The 25,111-nt window shown below is 42.8% G+C and overlaps 1 protein-coding gene across 2 annotated transcripts; it reads right to left on the bottom strand.

Moving 5' to 3' along the window:
• Window positions 1-1,877: 1,877 nt before the first annotated feature.
• Window positions 1,878-23,818, bottom strand: LOC138769309 (tubby protein-like). 2 transcript variants are annotated; one of them, XM_069947703.1, is made up of 14 exons: window positions 19,649-19,698; window positions 15,015-15,066; window positions 12,946-13,099; window positions 12,709-12,828; window positions 12,512-12,622; window positions 10,547-10,660; window positions 8,046-8,207; window positions 7,417-7,544; window positions 7,149-7,325; window positions 6,405-6,517; window positions 5,554-5,668; window positions 4,481-4,579; window positions 3,308-3,479; window positions 1,878-2,485 (listed from the first exon to the last, which is right to left on the bottom strand). In XM_069947703.1, exons 2-14 carry the CDS (start codon window positions 15,018-15,020, stop codon window positions 2,352-2,354), a joined length of 1,605 nt encoding a protein of 534 aa, XP_069803804.1. In that variant the 5' UTR covers window positions 15,021-15,066; window positions 19,649-19,698; the 3' UTR covers window positions 1,878-2,351. The 2 variants fall into 2 exon arrangements, with proteins under 2 accessions (XP_069803804.1, XP_069803805.1); XM_069947704.1 differs by lacking the exons at window positions 15,015-15,066; window positions 19,649-19,698 and adding an exon at window positions 23,514-23,818.
• Between the last annotated feature and the right edge of the window lie 1,293 nt (window positions 23,819-25,111).

The following is a 25,111-nucleotide window of genomic DNA, read 5'->3' as shown; positions in this document are numbered from 1 at the left end:
GCAGGGAGCCTACACTGAGTGCTGCCAGCAGGGAGCCTACACTGAGTGCTGCCAGCAGGGGGCCTACACTGAGTGCTGCCAGCAGGGGGCCTACACTGAGTGCTGCCAGCAGGGGGCCTACACTGAGTGCTGCCAGCAGGGGGCCTACACTGAGTGCGGCCAGCAGGGGGCCTACACTGAGTGCTGCCAGCAGGGGGCCTACACTGAGTGCTGCCAGGAGGGGCCTACACTGAGTGCTGCCAGCAGGCGGCCTACACTGAGTGCTGCCAGCAGGTGGCCTACACAGAAGGCTGCCAGCAGGGGGCCTACACTGAGTGCTGCCAGCAGGGGGCCTACACTGAGTGTGGCCAGCAGGGGGCCTACACTGAGTGCTGCCAGCAGGGAGCCTACACTGAGTGCTGCCAGCAGGGGGCCTACACTGAGTGCTGCCAGCAGGGGGCCTACACTAAGTTGTTGAAGACTGCACTAAGAATCTTGGAGAAAGGATACCTGGCGTAGACAAGCTTTTCCCTAGAGGACGGTTACCCCACCTATGGGTTAAACAGTGCATCTTAAGCAAAGTCTCCCTTATAGTAGGAATCTCTAGTTGTGTTTCACTATCCACTAACAACTATCTAGCTAAGACCTCCCACCAGGAACTAACTACGCTTTTATAGGGGTGACCGGGTCTAACCTCTCATTGGTGGAGACAGTGTGAAGAGATGAGAGGAAAGAAGTGAACTAGGTGGGAAGTGTGTGTGTGGTACCTGCACCTGTGATTGGTTGGAACAGTGAACAGAGAAACACATAGTTAAAGGGGTACTCCGGGCTGGGGTTATCTTTATTGTACTCCTTTTTTCAAATCAACTTTTTCTGCAAAAAAAAAAAAAATCCTCTCATAGACGAGAGTGCAGCCTGCGGCCTCCCATACAGCGGGTCCTGAGTGTGAGATCCATCATAGACTTGGTAAGATCCCTGTAGTGATGGGCCCCAGTGACTACACTGTTATGTACATGGTTATGTCCTGAATGTATGTGTTTGGGAAATAACCCATATGTAGTCACTGACCATTAAAGTCAATGGGTCCTATGCCTGTCTGTGCCCTTTTTCATTACCATTCCATTTTGAAGGCTTGTCGTTGTATAAGCACCTTAGCTGGCACACGCGTAATGTGAACACAGCCTAACATTTTAATATTACACTGTGATCTTATACCCCAAAGATGTTCTAATTTATTCCCACTTTGCCCATATATCCATTTAGACATAAAACACAAGTACTAAAATAGGATGAACGTCAATCATTTATTTACAAAGTTCACATTCTTGTTGTCAAAGTATTGTCCATACACATTATAACACTCTGGGCTCTGGTTAAAAAGACAATTGAATTTTTTACGAACTCACAAACCTGGGAGTCACCAGCGCCCCCTGCTGCCTCCTGTAGATACTGAAGAGTGTGACTGTGGCAGGCAAATACTGACCACCATTGTGGTAGCTCCATAGTGTCCTTATTACACAGCAAAGACGTCACAATGCAGTCACAACAAGAAGAAGTCTTTGCATTTTGCCATTCATGTGTTATTCCTCCTGGGAATGTAGAAAAACTTAAAGGGATTCTATAGCGGAAAAAAAAATTTCTTCCAAAATAACTGGTGCCAGAGATTTGCAATTTACTTCTATTAAACAATCTTAAGTCTTCCAGTACTTATCAGCTGCTGTATGTTCTACATATCTATGTCTATGACATACAGCAACTGATAAGTACTGGAAGACTTGAGATTTTTTAGTAGAAGTAAATTACAAATCTCACTTTCTGGCACCAATTGATTTGAAAGAATTTTTTTTTCACTGGAGTACCCCTCTAAAGAAGTGGCCGTTACCATTTTCTTTTCAATTGGGAGTGTGTCTGCCGTTTCACGCTGCTCTTAGGACAGACTATAGAGTGTAAGGGCAACCCCTTTTGATGTGTTGTCAATTTAAAGGGGTATTCCCATCTGGCATAGTTATGGCCTGCCAGAGTATCCACAGACCCATAAAAACCTCGCCAATGGAGCTGCGGGACACAACTCCATTAATTCTCTATAGAAAGACGAAAGCTGCATTCAGCTCTCAGCTTTGGTAGCTACATAGAGAATGAGAAGAGCTGTGAATTATGGGGTCCCTGTTTCTGAGATTGTGAGAGACCCCCACAATCTCGCCCTATCCTATGGATAACTACCCTAGATAGGAATACCCCATTTATTTTTACACAAAATTATAAGAGAACATGTTGCAGCATTGTAGAGAATCCAAGTATTCAGTAAAACAGGCATGTCAGGAGAGAACGTGGCTCCCCATGTGACAGCTTTAGTTTCCTGTACTATCCGGACTCTATTCGCAGGCAAGCTTGCTGTCAAAGCTGGACAGGCAGATGGAGAAAGCTTGTAGAGCGCACAGAGGATATCCGTAATCCATGGTGAAAACATCCTCCGCAACCCGGCCAAACTGCATGACAATGTTCTCAGCTGCATCAGAGAAGATAAAGAATAATAATAATAAAAAAAAACAACTGCTCAGATAGTATTTGTCCCTGGTCATCATTAAACAGGTTATCCAGTGCTACAAAAAACATGGCCACTTTCTTTCAGAGACAACACGACTCTTGTCTCCAGGTCAGGTGCGGTTTGCAATTAAGCTCCATTCAGTTCAATGGAACTAAGCAGCAAAACCCCGCCCAAGCTGAAAACAAGAGTGGGGCTGTCTCTGGAAGAAAGTGGCCATGTTTTTGTAGCGCTGGGTAACCCCTTTAATGCTCAGTTCTCATCTACATAATGGAAAGTGTCCTCTATGTAATGACTGCTACAATTTGTTCCAACAACGGATTCTATTCCAGAGCTGTTTCCTCTATGGCACCACCTTCCCATGTGAGCCGCATCTACATGTCCCAAATTATGGTCAGATTCCTTCCCTCATAGGATGACCCTCATGTTGTAAAGTAGGTGGTCTACTGGCTAGACAGAGGCTAAAAGGACTGTCTATTGGTTTCCATTCTAATGCAGGGAAGGGGAAACTGCGGCCCTCCAGCTATTGCAAAGAGCTGGAGATAACTCCCATCTTGCCTGGACCAGGCATGGCGGGAATCATAGTTTTGGAACAAACAGAGAGTCACAGGTTCTCCATCCCTGCATTAGACGATGGAATCCACAGTTCCGATGATAGACCATGACTGCGCTATATATAACTGAATTGTATATGTGTTTTTGTAGGTCCTGTCTCAAGCATTGTGGAATCAGAAATGCACCTCTAATGGGAACAGAGACTACCCACTTGTCTAAGCAGGAACTTACTGTCATCAGCATTTATTATCTGGAAGTTCTTCACAGAGGCCTGTGTGACACGTCCATGGAAGTTCAGAACATAAGACTGAGTTTCCTCGTTCCATGATGGTGCTTTGTTGTAGAGAACGGAAATATTCTCCATATTTCCATTTTGAAATCGAGCTAAAAGGGTCTCATGTTCCTTCACATAGAAAAGAGAACACAACAGTATACCAGAGCGTGGCTACTAATATGTAGCTAAATAGGAAACAAAGCATCTAAGATCTTTAGTTAAACCTGAAGTGGGGGTGACAAGTTTTTCTATAGCTTTCCTGTCAAGTGACCAGGGATGACTATTGCATATAATGAGAGAAACGCCAGCTCTCCTCACTGACTTAATATCTCGCCAATGTAGAAAAGTGGATACCGGCACTGTCTTGCACATGGGACACAGGTGGCTTTGGGCTAGAGCAGGGATGGGGAATAGGGATGGTCTGAAACGAGTTCGGTTCGGGTTCGTACGAACCCGAACCCTCGATAATGATTCACGCTGTCTGCTCGCTCCGTGCAGTGGGCGGATCCAGCGGGAGGACCGCCTGGAAAACTGGTATACAGCCATAGCCATAGGCTGTATCCCAGTTTTCCAGGCTGTCCTCCCGCTGTATCCAACCGCTCCATGGAGTGGACAGACAGCGGGAATCTGCTGTCGAGCGTTCGGGTTCATACGAACCCGAACCTCGGCAGGTTTGGACCATCCCTAATGGGGAACCTTTGTCCCTCCAGCTGTTGCAAAACTACAATTCCCATTGTGCCTAGACAGCCAAAGCTAAAGCTTTGGCTGTCTAGGCACGATGGGAATTGTAGTTAAAGCTTTGGCTGTCCAGGCATGATGGGAATTGTAGTTTTACAACAGCTGGAGGGACAAAGGTTCCTCATGCCTGAGCTAGAGCACAAGAAAGTTTGAAATGCGCTGGTCCAAATCCATCTACACTGTACGCATTTCTTCTGCATCTGTGTTGGCCAAGTGTGTTACAGAGGTTGTTGTACTGGAAGAATAAAGGTTCTAGATTTATACTCCATTGGCACGTATAGTAGTAAAAGTCAAAATCGTAAAACCAAAAGTTTATTAAACCCGACCTTACACTTTCTCAACCCAAGTCATATCCTTCACTGATCTAGTTAGTGTCCTCTTGTCCAACTCACATTGCGCGGTCTCATGCATACTCTCTCCCCGTCCTGGTTCATCCCAGGGATAATGACAGACATTTTCCGGGGTCCTCTGAACCCTAAAACATTGGTTTCCTATTTGAAAGATAAAGAGGAATCAGTAAACGCCAGACATCAATGGTGTCCATGTGTAATATTTCACCAGCCTGATATGTGATCAGCACATTTTAAAGTGTTTTCTCCACACTAATACTCAACCTTTGATATGAAGCCACAATCTGTAATGGGCACGGTGTAAAGGGCATTTTGAGGTTGATTTAACAAATGCTGACAATTATGTTATAAACAGGTTAATAGAGCAGATATTAAGAGAACGATCTATAAACCGCATGCATTAAAGGGGTTATACAGCGAAATCTTTTTTCTTTCAAATCAACTGGTTTCAGAAAGTTATATTGGTTTGTTAATTACTTCTATTTAAAAATCTTTAGTCTTCCAGTACTTATCAGCTGCTGTATATCCTGCAGGAAGTGGTGTATTCTCTCCAGTATGGCACAGCGCTCTCTGCTGCCACCTCTGTCTCTACCAGGAACTGCCCAGAGCAGTAGTAAATTCTCATAGAAACCCTCTCCTGCTCTGGACAGTTCCTGACATGGACAGAGGTGGCAGCAGAGAGCGCTGTGTCAGACTGGAAAGAATAAAGCACTTCCTGCAGAACATACAGCAGCTTATAAGTACTAGAAGACTGAAGATTTTTAAATAGAAGTAAATTACTAATCTATATAACTTACTGACACCAGTTGATTTGAAATAAAAAGATTTTCAATGAATAACCCCTTTATAGAAGTGCCTAAGCATGTTGGATGTAAGGCATTGCTGACTAATATAGCTAATATCGATACAATATAGCCATATTGCCATATGTATAATCCACGGCCAATATCGCTAAGTATTGGTTATCAAAACATTACTATATATGATGCATTAAATGCTTATGGGACAACCCCTGTTCACCTTAGCATTTGGACATTAGGCCATTTTATTTGTATCTGATGTCGGTTAATTAGTGCAAATAATGTGTAAATTATCTGTAAATTATGGGCACTTACATAAGATACAGACACCAACTCCTGCCGGAGGGATTCCCTTTCCTGCACGAAGGGCTGCTTGTCAGGGTTTACCCCACCGTCAAATACTGTAAATTTGGTTCCAAGCATGTTTGACCTATGAAAATCAGAATGTTGGATCTGGATTCATCTGCAATACAGGCAAAAAACTTACCGCTATGTAATAGCCTATGTAATTTCTAACACATATGTATATCACTAAATTAGAAAAATTACTCCTTGCCCCCCCCCCTTACAAAAAAAAAGGTCTAAAGATTTACCAAACATGGTGTAAAGTGAAAGTGTCCCAGTTGCCCCTAGCAACCAATCAGATTCCACCTTTCATTCCTCACAGACTCTTCGGAAAATGAAAGGTGGAATCTGATTGGTTGCTAGGGGCAACTGGGCCAGTTTCACTTTACACCATGTTTGATAAATCTCCCCCTCGGTGTCTCTCTTCCCTGTCATTTGCTTCCAGTGCCTGTTGTTAGGAGAATTTCTTCTCTAGTCAAAGACAAAGCAATAGGGAACAAAGGAAGTAGGGTCAGGGCAGGAGATGGGAATAGAGAAAGACTATGGGTCCTCACTGTCCCTTAAAGAAAAATCAAGGCTTCCCACTTATCTCAGCAGCAGTTTAGAGCTTAGAGTAATTCCTCTCTTCATGTGCTGCTGCTGTAGGTACACAGTTCTTTATCTTGTATTCAGAAGCTGATTATAACATGGTGCAGTCTGGGCAGCTGCTCAAGGCGGCCTTGCACACGACTCAGGAGCCCACCAGAGGATCCTCCGACATTCCCGTGAGCCATGCGCTGCACCGGGAATGCTCTGCTGATGTTCTATGCTTACTCCCTTACCTGACTTTCCCAATGACACTTTCGCCTCCTCGTGAGAGATCTGTTGGATCCACTGAGATGAGATAGTTTGACGTTTTGCTTTTCTTTCGCTTTCTTCCAGCCATGAGAAAAAGCTGTTAAAAGCAGATGGCAGGGGCATGTCACTATAGTCTGAGGCCTGACTAAAAATCACTTTATTCCAAGTGAGGACTGGCCAGTAGTTTTCTATACACCCAAACTAGCAACCATATTGGGGCTGCAACCCAGTTCTGATCCTGGCAGTCTATGTAATGAAATGTGCTTACTTCTTATGATTGTTCCCTTCCTCACCTGCAAATGGTACCAGTATGGCCAATCAGCTTTCCCTCACTGGACACAACTCAACCTTCATATAGACTATGACTATGAACAGCAAACACCCTATTGTATACGAGTGCCTCTGTGACCTATATACACAGTTCATGAATTTATATATAGTTGTATCTAAAATATGGTCCTATATCTTTAGCTACTGCATAAGAAATTCAGGACACCATGTGCATGGTGTTTGTATGTTCTCCACCACTATGCATATGATACTTTCAGGTGCTACAGTTTCCAGTCCCAAAACATACAAATTAAAGTGCTACTGTAGAACACTGTGAACTATGGTAATGCCATATAACCAACATGAATGAATAAAAACATTTTATTTAATGAAACTTTGATTAGGTACTCATACAAATAAGAAGAATGTGTAAAGACCCTAGTAATTTTATAACTTACTCTTTTCCCATCATCTCTCTCTAGATGAAGGTAGTAGGTCGGGTAGAGACCTCTGTCTACTCCTTTCTTGTCCCTAGTAATGCGGCATTGGAAAGTCATATTATTGGAAGCTGGTCGTAAAGCAAAGTCTTTCAGGTCATCGATTTCGAGGGGAGCAGCAATCTGGGAGTCTTCTTCCTAGTATAGCAAGAAGAAGGAACTCAGCTTCAGGGTAGGCCACCATACTATGATTTTTTGTGCAGTGGATGGATCTAACTTTAAAACTTACCTTACTCGAAGAAGACATTGGTCTTGTATATACAACACTGCTAAGGATGTCTGAATCTTCATCAAATTCATTTTCTTCTGTTCCATTGGTATCTCCATCATTGGAATCCTGTCTTCTTCTAGATTTCACTAAGAACATTATTAAGAAGATAGAGAAAATAGTATGAGGCTGGATTTAAAGGACAATTTGATGGAAGTCCTTATATTGTTGAGGTCTCATTTTACGCATGAAGTTGGACCTTAAGGGAGAGGCTACCTCTTTTCTATAAGCAAAGAAGGTGATCATCGTACAGGGAACTAGTATAAAAGGGTAGCCAAATGTTCAACAAAATGCAAGAGTGACCAAAACTTTACTCCAACATGGACATTCCCATGTCTATCGAAATGGACTTCATCATTGATATTTTCATGTCTACCTAAATTGACTCCACCATGGGTATTACCATATCTATTTAAATTGATTTCACCATAGACATTCCTATGTGTACCTAAATTGATTCCACAATGACAATTCTCATGTCTTTCTAAATTGACTCCACCATGGACATTTCCAAATCTATCTAGAGACATTTTATCTAGTTAATTTATCATAATAGAGTCAAAGTAATATATGTACATACAAACATATACCTGGTTTCTGCTGCTTCTTTTTATGACGTTGTTTGACAGGAGCAGGAGGAACCGTTCTATCCCCAACACTCATTGAATTCTCTTCATCACTTGAATTCTTAAAGGCAACCATCTTATCTGACGTAATTTCTTGAATGGCATCATGGGGTTGTATATCAACATCTGCACAAGAATTCCAATGGGAAGGTGTCACAACATTACAATATCTTTTTCTCATCCTGGCCTTATAGATTATATAGGTGCATGACTTAGACAAACATGGATGTTTATTTCAGGGAGGGGGGTATGCATCTGCCATTCCTCTTTTGAAATCCAAGAGGCTTATTCTCTCTTTCCCCAGAGCAAATTCTGGCTAAAGATTGTTGGCCAAAAATAAGTAATGTGTATGCTTAGCTTTGGGTATGTGCACACTGCAATTCTCGAGTAAATTGAAGCAGAAAGTTTTTTGCTTAAAATTCCTCGTCTTTTCATATCTGGCAGAATACAAGCAGAGTACAAGGGGAATGCAAGCAGAATTCAAGCAGAATGCAACTAGAATATAAGCCCTCTTTGACTTCTATAGGATTCCTCTAGCAGAAATTGACATGTCAATTTTTTGGGCAGAAATCAGATCAGCGGCAGAAAATTCTGCTTGGAAATTCTGCAGTGTGAACAACACAGCAGAAATCCCATTGAACACAATAGGACATTGCTCTGTACATATTTTATGGGAGGAATTTCAAGCAGAAATCTTCAAGGAGACATTCCTCACCTTTTGCTCAGTGTGCATGAGCCCTTGGATTCCTCTTCAATTCCTCACCTAATTCCTCACTTTTTCCTCAGTGTGCACATACCCGGAGGGCTCATGCACACGAAGGGTATGTGCACACTGAGCAATTCTCGAGGAATTGAAGCAGAAAGTTTTCAGGAAGAATTCAAGCACAATTTAAGCCCCCCATTGACTTCTATAGGATTCCTCTAGCAGATCTACAGCAGAAAATTCTGCTCGGAAATTCTGCAGTGTGAACAACAGAGTAGAAAACCCATTGAACACAATGGGACTTTGCTCTGTACATATTTTACGGGAGGAATTTCAAGCTGAAATTCCTCTTCAATTCCTCACCTAATTCCTCGCCTTTTCCTCAGTGTGCACATAGCCGAAGGGTGGGTTCATACTGAGGAATTCTCACGGATAATATCCGCGGAATTCCGCTGTCTGTCCACGTGCATGGCCGCGTGCCTTTCCATCGGCTCCATAGACACCATTCTATGGGCTGGCAGAAAAGCGCGTGGCCGTGCAGGCAGACAGACGACGGAATTCCGCGGAGATTATCCGCTAGAATTCCGTAGTGTGAACCCACCCGAATTCCACTCAAAGGGTATGTGCACACTGAGCAATTCTCGAGGAATTGTAGCTGAAAGTTTTCAGGAAGAATTCAAGCAGAATTTAAGCCCCCATTGACTACTATAGTATTCCTCTAGCAGATCTACAGCAGAAAATTCTGCTCGGAAATTCTGCAGTGTGAACAACAGAGCAGAAAACCCATTGAACACAATGGGACTTTGCTCTGTATTTTACGGGAGGAATTTCAAGCTGAATTCCTCGCCTTTTCCGCAGTGTGCACATACCCTTCGGGCCAGTTCACACTGAGGAAACATGGAGCAATTCCGCAGCGGAGCTCTCCGCCGCGGAATCCCGCCACGCTCTGTGTCCTGCTTTGAGTAATGGGAGAGCGCGCGCCTGTCCGCTGCCGCCGCTCTCCGCTCATAGAACTAACATGTTCATTCTTTGAGTGGAGAGGGAGCGGACGAGCGCGCACGCTCTCCATTCACTTACAGCAGCACACTGAGCACGGCGGAATTCTGACAATCTTGCTCAGTGTGAACTGGCCCTAGAAGAGGAATTTCAAGCAGAAATCTTCAAGCAGAAATTCCTCGTCTTTTGCTCAGTGTGCATGAGCCCTTAGGGAGAATTCACTAATGTAAACAAGCGCCAATCTTATATATGATAAGTGATGATCATGCAGCCTTTGCCCTAGTATAAAATAATAAACCTTATACATACCTCTCCACACTCTCTGGTGTCCTTCTCACTTCTGCCCTCTACCCACAGGCACCAAAGGAACTTCTAAAGCCAGTCTCTGCAGTGACACACTGCTCTGCCAGCCACTGGCCGAGACAGGACAGAGCCGCTGACAGTGATTGGCAGAGCAGCCTGTAAGTTCACTTCTGGTTCAGAAGTACCAGTGGCGGCTGCGGGCAGAAGACAGAAGCGACAAGGACACCAGGGAGTTGGGACTGTCATCAGTCGACAGCTGCGCATTGCTGTTAAATGTAGCTTTACACCCGGCGGCCAATGATTTTTGGCTAGAATAAACGACAACGTTCAACCGACGATCTTTCATTGGCTGATCATTGTCCATATTATACAGAGCGATAATCTGCTGAATTCCCTGATTTGGCAGATTATCGCTCTGTGCAATAGGACCCCAAGAGTCTAAACTGATATGTAAGGTTACAACCTTTATACTGCGGCGTGTTCTCCTTTTCACATTCATGAGTGAGGGAAGCTGAAGCTTTACGAGTCTTTGACGTCTTGGGAGATATTTTCTTGCTTTCTTTCACTTCATGCTTCCCTGGAGGAATTAAAAAAAAAACATCATCTTTATAATACATAGACATAGTTTCAAAAATAAAAAGATGTCAGTAATAATTGTAGTTGTTTTCATACATTGTCCAAGGATCTAGCAATTCTTGGTGCAGAATAGGCCAAGCTATACACATTTTAACATTATAAAATTTTAAAGATTATTGGCTCATTTTACAAACTTAGGGTACTATTACACGGAACGATAATCGGCCGAATTGGCCTGATTCGGCCGATTATCACTCCGTGTAATAAATGCAACGATCTGCCGATGACAAGGATCATCGGCTGATCGTTGATATAGGTTAGACCCTATCTTTGTCGGGCGCCGACCGCGCACCACTGCGTGTAATAGCGGTGCGTGGCCGGCGACTAACGATATACATTACCCATCCACGTTCCAGGGCTGCTCCTGCCGTCCGCTTCTCCCGGGGTCCCGCGCGCACTATAGCTTAACAGAGGCCTGTCAGCTGGTAGGCCACTCAGCCAATCACAGGCCGGGTCCGCCGCGGCCTGTGATTGGCTGAGCGGCCTACCAGCTGACAGGCCGTTGTGAAGCTAGAGCGCGCACGGGACCCCGGGAGAAGCGGACGGCAGGAGCAGCCCTGGAACGTGGATGGGTAATCTATGCCAGTTTAGCAAGGGCTGCAAGGACATCGGTAATGATGTCCTTGCAGCTCTTGTCAAACGATTATCGGGCCGTGTAATAGGCCCAGTAAACGAGCAACGATCTAGCAGATAGCTGCTCGTTTACAGGTATTATCGGGCCCTGCTCGGTCCGTGTAATACCACCCTTAGTCTAAGGGCCCTATTACTCAGAGCAATAATCGTCCAAATCCGGCCAATTTACTCTGTGTACAGTAGTAGAGATAACAATCAGCCGATGATTGTTTCTTTACACCCAGACCTAAAATCATTGGGTGCTGGGCATGCATCGCTACATGTAATGTCTACCTAAATTCTGTATTGTTTTCAATGTCAAGCAGTTTTTTTTGTATTACTCAGATAGAGATGAGTGAACTTAAGCATTCAGCATTTGATTATCGGTGGCTGAAGAAGTTGATACAGCCATAGGCTGGGTTCACACTACATATATTTCAGTCAGTATTGTGGTCCTCATATTGCAACCAAAACCAGGAGTGGATTAAAAACACAGAAAGGATCTGTTCACACAATGTTGAAATTGAGTGGATGGCCGCCATTTAATGGCAAATATTTGCTGTTATTTTAAAACAACGGCTGTTAAAATAATGGCAGTTATTTACCGTTATATGGCGGCCATCCACTCAATTTCAACATTGTGTGGACAGAGCCTTTCTGTGTTTTTAATCCACTCCTGGTTTTGGTTGCAATATGAGGACCACAATACTGACTGAAATATACATAGTGTGAACCCAGCCATAGGCTGTATCCATGTTTTCTAAGACTCCCTAAGGCTGCATCCAACTTCGTCAAACACCGGTAAACGAATGCTGAGCGATCCAACTGGAGCATGCTTGAGCTGTACTCATCTCTAGATGTTTCAAATTGTGTACATACCATGGAGGCAGCCCATATATCTACTGTAGGGTCTCAAGAAAGAAGTGGGGACCCAGCACACAATCGTCTACTTCTTTATAATAATTTTGTACTACAAAGACTCTCTTTAACTACTAGAAACAGTATTGGAACTATTTCTAACATGGACAGGTCAGCACTTCCATGGAAACACACCAAACGGCCAACTATTGTCTTTCAACATTAGAAACAAATGCTGTATAGCAAAGTGGAATACATATAAAGAAAGCTAAACACATAACCTGCTACATCGTAGGATTATAGAGTCACTAGTTCTACAAACCTGCCTTTGTCTTCGTTTTCTGCTTTGGTTTGGTTTGGACCTGTTCTTTCTTACTAGTTAGGGGTCGGGTATCTTCAAGTATCGTCTCCTCCAAATCTTCATCAGATATCTCTATTGGAAGAACAAGACGGTACTGAAAGTACTGGAATAAAAGTGAGATTTATCAAAACCAATATAGTGTTAGTTGCATAGTATACCATGGTACTCCATCTCCTTCTTCTCTGTCTTGGAATCAGCCTTCATATTTCTTGACAGGACCTTAGGACTGTGACAAGGACTTGCATTCATATCTCCTGACATGGTGGGGTTGGTAATCCCTGGGAGTTTTTGTGATAAGAAAAAAAAAATCTTACATTAGGACTTCAGAGGAAGAAGGAAGGTCCTATGACCTCAGTCCTGCCATTATCTATTATATTGTATTTCACCTCCCATACCTGAATATATGCTGGACACAGTGCATGACTCCACCAACAGTACTTGTTCCTCAGGCTTTGGGGACCTCCGTGGCTTTACCTTCATATCTGGATTGGCTTGAAGCATTAGAGGATCCAGTCGCTTCCTCCTCTGTTTCTTCTCATGAATATTTCTCTTGCAAAAAAAAACTCAATGTCAACTTAATTTTATGACTGTGAAAATATGTCAATCTGATATTAAGATATCTATGGAATAAAATGTCTATGAAGAGTGTCAGGGTATATAACTTAGGTCTTGTCGGAGAAAAGCTAATTTACATAGTGTATTCAAGTAAGTCATACCGTACATGTACATGGATGACTTTCTAAGGCACTTCTACATTACAATCTGAATTACCTATCTAATGAATACACATATCAATATACATAGTGGAGTCACAATATTATGACACTGGCTAATATCCAGACTATCCGCTGTGTGCAGCATGGACAGCAGCTAGACGGGCTTAGTAAGGTCCTGATAGGCATCAGATATCAGGAGCCATGCTGACATCCCACAACTGCTGTGGTTCCATAGAGCAAACCCAAAGATTGAGGTGTTCATACAGATGATCAATTCAGTTCAAGTGTGGGGAATTAGTACTTGGACAGACTTGGATGTCTTGGCCTTGGTCTTCCAACCATTGCCAGACATTTCTAGCTGTTTGACATGTTGCATTGTCTTGCTGGTATATCCCATCCACCCCAGGGAAAACAATCAGCATTTATGGGTGTACATGACCAGCAAGAATGGATTTATACCCATCAGTTCCAAGCGCCTCCACATAAATGAGTGGGCTCAGACAGTCATGAAAACATTTCTCAGACCATAACTCTGCCACTCCATTGCAGTTCTGACACTGACATAAAATTTTAAGCTTTTTATGCGCGATACACAATAGGCTGCCTGCTACGCTGTAGAATCTCGGTCCACCATCACATACCTTCATAGCCAAAATTTACCCCTCCCATCTATAGCACATCTGTAGTTTCCATTTTGCCATTTTTCATTGGTGCCATTTGTCCATTCACCATACGCTTTCACCACAGCAGCATGTGAACAGTACACAAACCATGAAGTTTCAGGAATATCGCCACCCTTGGCCCGAAACCAATAATTATCCCTTTGTTTGTATCCCTGACTATACACATTTCCGACATCCATCTTCTCCCTTCCCTTTGTTGAACCTGACAGATGTGTCTATTCTCAACCTAACTACGAAAACCACAATGAAATGAATCACCCCTTTTTCCCATGACAGCAGGAGGGATATGTGTGCAGACAACCTATCCAACACCAAGCTGCTGACCACATGTGACTTCTTACATTACGTGCTGCAGATGTGGACAGTAGGAAGTGGTAATAATATAAGTAACTACCCTAACCATGGTTCAATGGCTCAGCCTAAGACCATAGTATCCTTTGGTTTGCCCAGATTCTGCAGGTCCCAGAGCTCAATCCTATGCTGCTCCAGATACACATACACTCACCGGCCACTTTATTAGGTACACCATACTAGTAACGGGTGGTCTTCTGCTGCTGTAGCTCATCTGCCTCAAAGTTCGAGGTACTGTGCGTTCAGAGATGCTCTTCTGCCTACCTTGGTTGTAACGGTTGGCTATTTGAGTCACTGTTGCCTTTCTCTCAGCTCGAACCAGTCTGCCCATTCTCCTCTGACCTCTGGCATCAACAAGGCATTTCCGCCCACAGAACTGCCGCTCACTGGATGTTTTTTCTTTTTCGGACCATTCTCTGTAAACCCTAGAGATGGTTGTGCGTGAAAATCCCAGTAGATCAGCAGTTTCTGAAATACTCAGACCAGCCCTTCTGTCACCAACAACCATGCCACGTTCAAAGGCCCTCAAATCACCTTTCTTCCCCATACTGATGCTCGGTTTGAACTGCAGGAGATTGTCTTGACCATGTCTACATGCCTAAATGCACTGAGTTGCCGCCATGTGATTGGCTGATTAGAAATTAAGTGGTAACGTGCAGTTGGACAGGTGTACCTAATAAAGTGGCCGGTGAGTGTATATGACTTATATATTACCTGCATCTCCAGCTTTTGTTGACGTACGTCATGTCCATCGTCTTGTAATCTACTGCAGAGAGAAGATATTGTTCAGAATAAATATAACATGGCCTACCCCCACCCGTCTCCATATTTGTAAGGGACATTAAGGGTGCGTTCACACCTACAGGATCTGCAGCAGATCTGCAGCTGATTTGATGCTGTGTTCAGTTATTTAAATGAAATCTGATGCAGAAAATCAGCTGCAGATCCTGTAGGTGTGAACGCACCATTAAAGGGTTATCCAAGATTAGGAAGACAACTTCTTTTTTCGAGAAATATTACCACTCTTCTCCTTAGTTTATTTGTGTCATTGCTGCTCTGTTCCATTGAAATGAATAGAGCAGAGTTATAATACAATATATATAATATAATATTTGGAGAAAAACAGCCATGTAAGAGTAGGTTCACACTGCGTTTTCAGCATCCGTTTAACTGATCCGGTTTTTTTAGCGGTCAAAAAAGTAGTGTCAACAGTACTTTATTGTGCGCCAAAAAAAACGCATCCGTTTTGATCCGTTTTTTTTTTTATAATGGAAGTCAATGAAAAAACGGATCAAAAACAGATGCACACAAATGCATCCGTTTTTTGCAATCCGTTTTTTGCAAAAAACTGATCCGTTAAACGGATGCTAAAAACGCAGTGTGAACCTAGCCTTATTTCATATCCTGGATTTTTTTGGTGGCTCTACCCTTAGGTTTTATGCATATTGCTTTATATAAGGACCATGTAAAGTAGAATGCCTCCAGTATGCAATGACACATGATTCATATGTAATCTATGAGGAAAAAAAACCCTTAAAAGACTTCTGCATGAAACCTGAAGCCTAAGGTAGAGCATAGATCCATAACAGCCCATGCACACTTTATAATGGGTCCGTAGAACAGAGGTTTAAAATACAGCCATGTGCTTAAAGCTGGGCTTTGATCCTTATAGAACTATATTATGTGTATATATATATATATATATATATATATATATATATATATATATATATAGAAAAATGATTGGGTTGAACGGCACTGTGGAGACTTAAAGTCAAATGGCTTCCAGCCGATGGGTGCACGTCCTTGGCAGTCGACCCCCGACTCCACAGATAATGCAGTAAAATGAAGAAGGTAGACGGCACTCCAATAAAGTAAATAAGTGCAGGTTTATTCACCCGTATACGTACAGCGACGTTTCGACTCACCAGTTGAGTCTTTCTCAAGCAAGTACAAAGTGTCATACATGTGATATTTATACAAAAGGTAACACCCAGAGGGGTATGTCTCTCAATCAATGATGTCATACATAAACAATGGAAAATTATATACATAAATACACTCATCTAGTGCAGTCACGTGAAAAATATATGCATAACTATACATTATGTTACATAACGATCCTAGTGAGAAATCCATTGTGCATAAAAAATCCCTTCAAAGTCCTCAGATATATAAAAATAACAATTGTCCATCATAGTAATGGTTAATCCGGAGGTCGGACTAAACTCACCACCCTCCTGTGCCGCCAATCCTATTCAGCCGTGGCCATGCTTCATTCAGCGTGTAAACAAGCGAAGTGCGCAGAACAGGATGTACGCAATGTTACGGCTCCACGTGACCATTTGCGATCCCGTGACATACTGCGCGCATGCGCTATAACATCATCCCCTGCCGGAGCGCCATCTTGGAGTAGGGAAAAACTCTCCGGTGCCCGAACTGGGTGAAGGTGAATAATGCAAAAGACTAGAGGGAATGAGAGATAAAGCAGGACGTGCCTCCCAGTTTCTGAGATTGTCACACGTAGCGTACACAGCAGCATAGACGTAGTCCCACTCTTATTTGGTGAACTTTCACTCTTCATGAGCATCGGACTCCGTCCTTGTTATCTTAGCTGCCAGACGCCTAATATGACCATTCTCTGGGGCACATCTGTCTCTCTTCCCGTCAGATTAGCATCGATTGCTTCACCAAAAGATTGCATAACGGTTGTATCAGGATAGAATATTGAAAAAATCAAGAACATCACTCTACCATCACACTACATCCTTGCTTCATTTGATGTTACAAGTTTGTACACGTGTATTAATCATGAAAGGGGCCTGCATTGTGTTAGAAAGGTGCTAGAAGGATCTACATACACGAATGAGGGCAAGGAGTTCGTTCTGAGCCTGTTGGAAATTCTGCTCACTTGTAACTATTTTTCATTTCATGACAGGTTTTATGTTCAAATCAAGGGAACGGCCATGGGGTCAAATATGGCTCCGACCTATGCCAACATTGTTATGGCCGAGCTTGAGGAGTCTTATGTCTATGTGTCCCACCACCGGAGCAATTTGCTCGGGTGGTGGAGATACATAGACGATATCTTCTTGATCTGGACGGGTTCTCAGGAGGAGCTGGGGGAATTTTTTAACTACATTAATTCCATTGATTCAGATATCAAATTCACAATGGTCAGCTCGACTGTAGGTGTCCAATTTTTGGATACATGGGTCTATGCAGAGGGAGATGTGCTCCGGACTGACATTTACCTTAAGCCAACTGACCGAAACAATTTGTTAAGGTTCAATAGTATGCATCCCAGGAGGATGGTTGAGTCACTCCCCCGTAGTCAATTATTGAGGGTCCACAGAATTGTAGACGATGTGTCCAAACTTGATCACAGATTGCAAGAAATGGGACACCGTTTTGTGCAACGGGGATACCCCAAGAAACTTGTCTTTAAAAGCATCACTGAGGTTCGATCACAATGGGATTCCCCCATGGTAGTAAAGAAAAAAACACTTGAAAGAATTCCATTCATTACAACTTTTAATGAGCAGAGCCAACATATAGCTCAGATAATCCGTCGCCATTGGAATATTGTAGCTGACTTCCATAACAATGTTCCTGTATTAAACACTTTACCTCTCTTTTCATATAGGAGGTCAACTAGTATCAGAGATAAACTAGTACGTGCAGAGTGTCAAAAAAAGAAGCTTGATCTTCCCTCATCACTTAAACCAGGCAGTTACCCATGTCTAGGTTGCGAGAGTTGTGGTCTAATGATAAAGGGTGATGTATTTTGCCATCCAACTACTGATCGCAGATATAAACTGAGGTATTATGCGACTTGCAAGACTGACCATGTAATTTATGTCTTGCAGTGTCCCTGTCCTTATATTTATGTTGGCGAGACCACTAATGAGTGCCGTATACGGCTTAATAACCACAAGTCCTCCATTCGTACTGGTAGATTAGATCTCCCTGTCTCCAGACATTTTGTAGAGGCGGGGCACACTGTCCAACAATTGAGATTTATGGTTATTGATCATATACCAGTACCACGCCGAGGTGGTAACAGACAGAAAATGTTAAAACAAAGAGAAGCACAATGGATCACTCGCCTTAATGCCTTACAGCCATTAGGGCTTAATGTGGATTTTTCACTGAAAGCCTTCTTATGAGCATTACCACTGTGCTACCTACTTGTTGCTGCTGTTAGAAAAGAGTACTAAGTTTTATTGTATATAAATTTATCACACTTCACCAATATCTAATTTGTCCCTTTTTTCTCTATTATTTTAGATGGAGCAAGGACTGATACTCACCTAACCCGTTGAACCCTGTCTAATTCCGCTTAATCCTACTCAATATTCTATCCTGATACAACCGTTATGCAATCTTTTGGTGAAGCAATCGATGCTAATCTGACGGGAAGAGAGACAGATGTGCCCCAGAGAATGGTCATATTAGGCGTCTGGCAGCTAAGATGACAAGGACGGAGTCCGATGCTCATGAAGAGTGAAAGTTCACCAAATAAGAGTGGGACTACGTCTATGCTGCTGTGTACGCTACGTGTGACAATCTCAGAAACTGGGAGGCACGTCCTGCTTTATCTCTCATTCCCTCTAGTCTTTTGCATTATTCACCTTCACCCAGTTCGGGCACCGGAGAGTTTTTCCCTACTCCAAGATGGCGCTCCGGCAGGGGATGATGTTATAGCGCATGCGCGCAGTATGTCACGGGATCGCAAATGGTCACGTGGAGCCGTAACATTGCGTACATCCTGTTCTGCGCACTTCGCTTGTTTACACGCTGAATGAAGCATGGCCACGGCTGAATAGGATTGGCGGCACAGGAGGGTGGTGAGTTTAGTCCGACCTCCGGATTAACCATTACTATGATGGACAATTGTTATTTTTATATATCTGAGGACTTTGAAGGGATTTTTATGCACAATGGATTTCTCACTAGGATCGTTATGTAACATAATGTATAGTTATGCATATATTTTTCACGTGACTGCACTAGATGAGTGTATTTATGTATATAATTTTCCATTGTTTATGTATGACATCATTGATTGAGAGACATACCCCTCTGGGTGTTACCTTTTGTATAAATATCACATGTATGACACTTTGTACTTGCTTGAGAAAGACTCAACTGGTGAGTCGAAACGTCGCTGTACGTATACGGGTGAATAAACCTGCACTTATTTACTTTATTGGAGTGCCGTCTACCTTCTTCATTTTACTATATATATATATATATATATATATATATATATATATATATATATATAAAAGCTGTAAGGTAAATGTACAGACAGGAAGGATTATGTGAGGAATAAGACACATTACCTTCTTGATGGATCGTCGCCTGAATTATTTTGTGACCTATATTAAAAAAGAACATATATGTTATGGTAATAGGTATAGCTAAAGGGTTAGCAAGTATTAGCCAAAGCAGAGAGGAGCTACAGAAAGCATGTCTTTAGGCCCCATATGGGCCCACAGAAGGTGAGGGGTGTCACAATCGGTTTTACACATTACATTGAACAGTGTAAAACATAGAGACAGCAAGGCTAGGCCATAGACCTATGCCGCTATTAAGGAAGGACCTGACACAGTGACATACATGTGTGGCTATATCTGGTACTTGGCAGAGTGAGCGGGAAGAGCCATAGTATAAAACAGCCACACAAGAACAGTATCAGTATGGGCATCGCTCTATGTCATACACAACAATAAAGAGGCCTTCATGTTCCAGTGCATGCCACTGTCCTTTCATTTTGCTGATAAGATGGGAGGTCCCATGTATTGAATGACCCCAACCAGAAACTAGGTATAGGTTATCTGACTAAATTCTTGTAATATCCCTTTAAGGATGGTTCAAACATAGTATTTTATTTAGTACGGTATTTGCTCCCCATTAGGTCAGTATTTTCAGCCAAACCCAGGAATGGGTCCAAAACACAGAAAAAGGTGCAAATCTTGCTATTATAGTTTTTCTCTGTATCATTTGCACTAATGATGGCTAAAAATACTAATCCTTAAAAAATTACCATTCTCTTAGGAATTGCATAAAAACCTTGCTGCCTGGGCAACCCCTTTAGCTAAAATCTCTTTGGGACACCCCTGGTGAGATGTCACATTTCTGCGCATAACAACCCGGACATTTCTCTTTAGTCACCGGGAACAGAATGTACATTATATTGAGCATTCTTAAAAAACTGTAACCCTTTCAGATCAGTCATGCCTCATGGACTGAAGACCCCAACTGCAAAGCTGAAACCCAATCCCATCTCCAGGCTGACCAGATGTGTCACAGCCATCAGCGAGCTTCTGTAACCCCCCATCCCAGCAGACTAAGACTACATATACCCATGCAAAGCCAGGTAATTCTACTAGTAATATCTCAGTAGAGCAGAAACATCTATTAACCCTAATAATTTGCATATCCTTTTGGCCATGTGTTTGCTGTGTGAACGCTTTCCTGTTTATTCAGATAATGAGTAATAGTCACACAGTAATTTCCTCTGGGAATAGATAATTTATTGCAGCAGATGATCCATCATCCACTCATTGCTACAGATATCGCCATTCATTTCACCTGAACACAGCCATGTCAATATGTATTGCTGCAGCACCTGCTCAGACGCCCGGATTAGGATGGACACCAAAGCTGCTTATCTATTAGCTGAGGACAGCTCAGCCCCTGTGGACTTAGTGGAGCTTCTTGTAAAAGATGCATCATATTGCTGGAAGACAGCAGTCTACTTCCTAAGGGTGGGTTCACATTGAGGAATGTGTGGACATGTCAATTCTTTCGGCGGACGGCGGAATCTGCCTGCTCAAAGAATTAAGTCTATAGGACGGGCGGAGATGCGCGCGGCCATGAGGGGGATGAGCGTTGAAATCCGCTGGAATTTCTCCGCACGGATTCCTCAGTGTGAACCTACCCTAACTTCAGATATCATGTACAGGAATAAATACCTAAAAGAGATTGCACAGGATCCCATGTATTATTGTAGATGTTTGCATGAACAGCAAGAACAGAAAGATTTTAAAATAGATCATATAGATTATGTAGGGAGGAAAAAATAGGTGGGTATATATAGAGGAGGAAGTGAGCAGAGCGTAGCAGTGACCACATGTAGCGCCAGAGGTACCTGCTGCATGTGATGTAGGGTGGCAGGCCTGTTTACAAGTGGGTTGCAGGCAAGAAATTATGGGATATCAATGAAACGCTCAGGAACTGACATTCTGAACAATACTACACTTATCTGAGATTCCCATGAAAACATATAATGACTAATCTTTATCCAGGACAAACATATAGATCGCTGTCCTAAAGACCCTATTACACGGGGTGACTGAGAGGAGCAAACGAGTGCTGTCAGCGCTCGTTTGCTCCTCGTTCCCTGCTCGCTGCCGCTGCTATTACGCGTGCAGCGAGTGGATGAGTACAGAGGGGGGCGTGGGCTGCCGCCGCTCCTATTCAACGGAGGGACGGCAGCATATCGTTGCTATATTAGCCTACATTGTTCGGCTGATCGTTGCCTTCTATTACACAAGACGATTATCGGCAGTAATGGCCCATATGGGCCGAATACTGCCGATAATTGTTTTGTGTAGGGGCTTAAAGAGGACCTGTCACCCCCCCGCTAGAGCCCCTCATACTTACTTGATCGCGCCGCTGCTGAGATGAGTCCGACGCTCATAGAGAATGAATTGAGCGTGGGACTCACCATTCATTCTCTATGAGCGTCGGACTCATCTCAGCGGCGCACCAGGCTTCCCGCAGGAATATCTCAGTTTCCGTCCTATCCCCGGGGGATATCTTTAACCCTTTGCCCAAACCCTAAAGCCCCTATTATGCGTAGCGATTATTGTTTAAAGATTCGCTATAACAATCGATCGCTAGTGATCACTGATTACTGTTATGAACAATCGTTCTTACGTCGTTATATGGTCGCTAAACTTTCCTTAGGACAGCCTACACAACATGTTTTATCGGCTAATGACTTATTATACAAACAGGTATACTAACGATCGGCGAACTGCCAACAATAATTTTTCAACATGTTAAAGGACAAAAATGAAAGATTTTTCGTTTGTCGTTTGATCGTTGGGTGTTATTACAAGGACAGATAACCACTAATTTTTGATCATTATAGCGAATTTTTAAACAATAATTGCTCCATGTAAAAGGGCCTTAAGTCAAGGAAGTGTGGTTTGTTGGCAACCTCCGGTATATGAAAAAAAAAGTATATGGTTGTATCAGTAATTTTGTAATTATAAACATTTTACAGTTCATCATAGTAATTGCTGGGGAAGTGTTCATATCAGTAATCTAGGGGGGCTATAGACATACATCACTTATAATCTTTATGAGCCATTATTTTTCAATAAAAGATATGTTGGCTGTTCAGGATTTTTGGATAATATTTCCAGAAGGAAAGAAAAATCAAGATTTTCATCATATAAGTTATGGAAACCACCAGCATGTCCTGTTGAAGACATTGAGGTTTCCACCCTTCAGGGCTGGTTCACACTGAGTAAAATAGGCAGGGTGGAAGATATATGAAAATCATAACTGGCACATTTAATGAAAAGATGAATGTATGCATATGATTCCTTTGGTATATATACTGGCATATATATATATATATATATATATATATATATATATATATATATATATATATATATATGGTATGAAGGATTTTGGAAGGATGTGATCTCTTTCTTCATCTAAATCTCTGTTTTTCAGCCCCAACAGCTCATGCCTTAAAGATTTCTTGATACTGCACTGATTAGGTGGGTTTATTTTTGGGCTACATGGCAACACATCTGCTTGACAGTGAATGTGGTTGTGGTGCTGGGATACAGTATCTTCGGGCATGTGGCATGTGTTGCAGCCATGATTACTATGTAGCTCTACCCAAACATTGTGGGTATGTTGCATTTTGTGCTGCAATTTTCCAAAATCACAGTCAAACCACTTTGTTCTTGCAGCAAAAAGTTTAAGAAAATCATAAAAGGAAGAAGACATGACTACAATGTGTGACTAAACTCATCATCAGTTACCTTGTGCTTTCACTATGGACCATGCTCAAGGCCTGACTTAGTGGGATTCCTTTAGGAGGGGAATAAGAAGCACCGATCTTAAGACATCATGCAATAATAATTAGTGTTAATGGAAAGATAAAATATTACTTACATTTCCATCCCCACGATGAATTAGGACCTCCAGTATTCTAAGACATCTGCAAACAATAACCACTGATAGTCTGAGATGAGATATACATGAGACCACTCGGGTCAGGGTGTATATATGTATCCTGGCAGCAGGACAGAGGCAGCAGCTTGAAGAACGCAATGCTTGAATTAGTCTTCCTAAAGACTGGCATAGAGGGAGGGACACGGTGCATGTATAATCTCCCTATACGCATGGACATCGGTAAATTGGGATTCTCATAATCAGCTTTGTTAGCTTGGCTTATTAGCCTGGTCACACAACAGACTTCTATGACATGGCAAAAACCTGGATTGTAAAAGACAGGGAAAGAATATGGCTTTACAGCTATCGGCGTAAAATTTCTCCAGCTTATCTTAGCCCTACCTTGGGAAATACTGTACAAATATTACAACTGGATTGAGGGAAAACACCATGATAGCACACCTCCAATAAACCTTACAAGGATCTGGGCGCTGTTGTAATCACTAGTGAATAATCACTATACATCTGGATTTAATTTAGTATGGTCCCTATTCTTGGACATACTGTAGATCTACATGGTGGCGTTAAGGATGTCTGGAGCTGACTTAGGAAATGGGCCCATTCATACTGACCTCAGGAACCCCCACAATCTCAAGGACAAGGACCTGAGTGTTTGTTGTGTACAGAGTATTGAGTTGCTCATCCTCCTCGCTGCTACATTCATTGTCTATGGAGCTGCCAGAGATAGTTGAGTAAAGTACTTGGTTATGGACATTGAATTTAGAGCGTGACACACTGCTCATTTAAAAGAAAACACTTGAGTCCCCATTCTCGAGATTGCACTGGTCCCATTAGTCAGAACACCAGCAGCCTGACACACCTGACATTCAGGATTCCCATTAGCGCCACAGAACTGAGCCGGATAGTCCATTCAAGAACAGACACTAACTGATACCCAAGAGATTCCATTGACTTCAGTGGGGTCTGTCAGGTTTCCATCTGATGTCTATTTTTCAGGATTTTAGTGGACAAAAAACCTACTGCTTGTAGATTCTCAGGAAGCGTCAACAGATCAGGTGTGGATCGTGTGTCCGTTCTTCAGGTCGTACTTAGAGGTATGGTTGCTTAGGTAACCACATGACACCCAACTAAAAATGGACTAGTGCATTAAACTTGCTGGGTGTTGTATGGTTCTCTCAGCAGCTGTACTGCCCAGCACAGACCTTTGTTGATTTTCACATGGTTTTAAGAAAGGTCCACTTTAAGCTTTGCTGCTAGATCTGACAATTGGTGTGGAGAGACACTGCTGAATACTAGGAGGTTGACGCTGAGACAACTTGTGAGTATCATTTAATTCAGATACCTCATTGCACAATAAACAATGGGCATCATATGGTTGCTTCAGCAACTGTCCTGCTCAGCATGGCCCATTGCCAGATCAGGTAGCTTATTAGTGGGGGCCTGAGCCCCCCCATTCTGAAAACAAAGCTCAATTTTCCTCTGAGTGAATAGAGGGGCAGCGCACATGCCCGGCCGCACTACATTCACTGTCTATGCGACCTATGAGCTAAACTACCATTAAAAGTGGGCCGAATGGA

The sequence above is a fragment of the Dendropsophus ebraccatus genome, chromosome 12 (genome assembly GCF_027789765.1).
Source record: "Dendropsophus ebraccatus isolate aDenEbr1 chromosome 12, aDenEbr1.pat, whole genome shotgun sequence".
In the NCBI taxonomy this organism is placed as follows: Eukaryota; Metazoa; Chordata; class Amphibia; order Anura; family Hylidae; genus Dendropsophus; species Dendropsophus ebraccatus.
The sequence above is the reverse complement of the archived record's forward strand: the minus strand, read 5'-3'. Positions and strand labels throughout refer to the sequence as shown.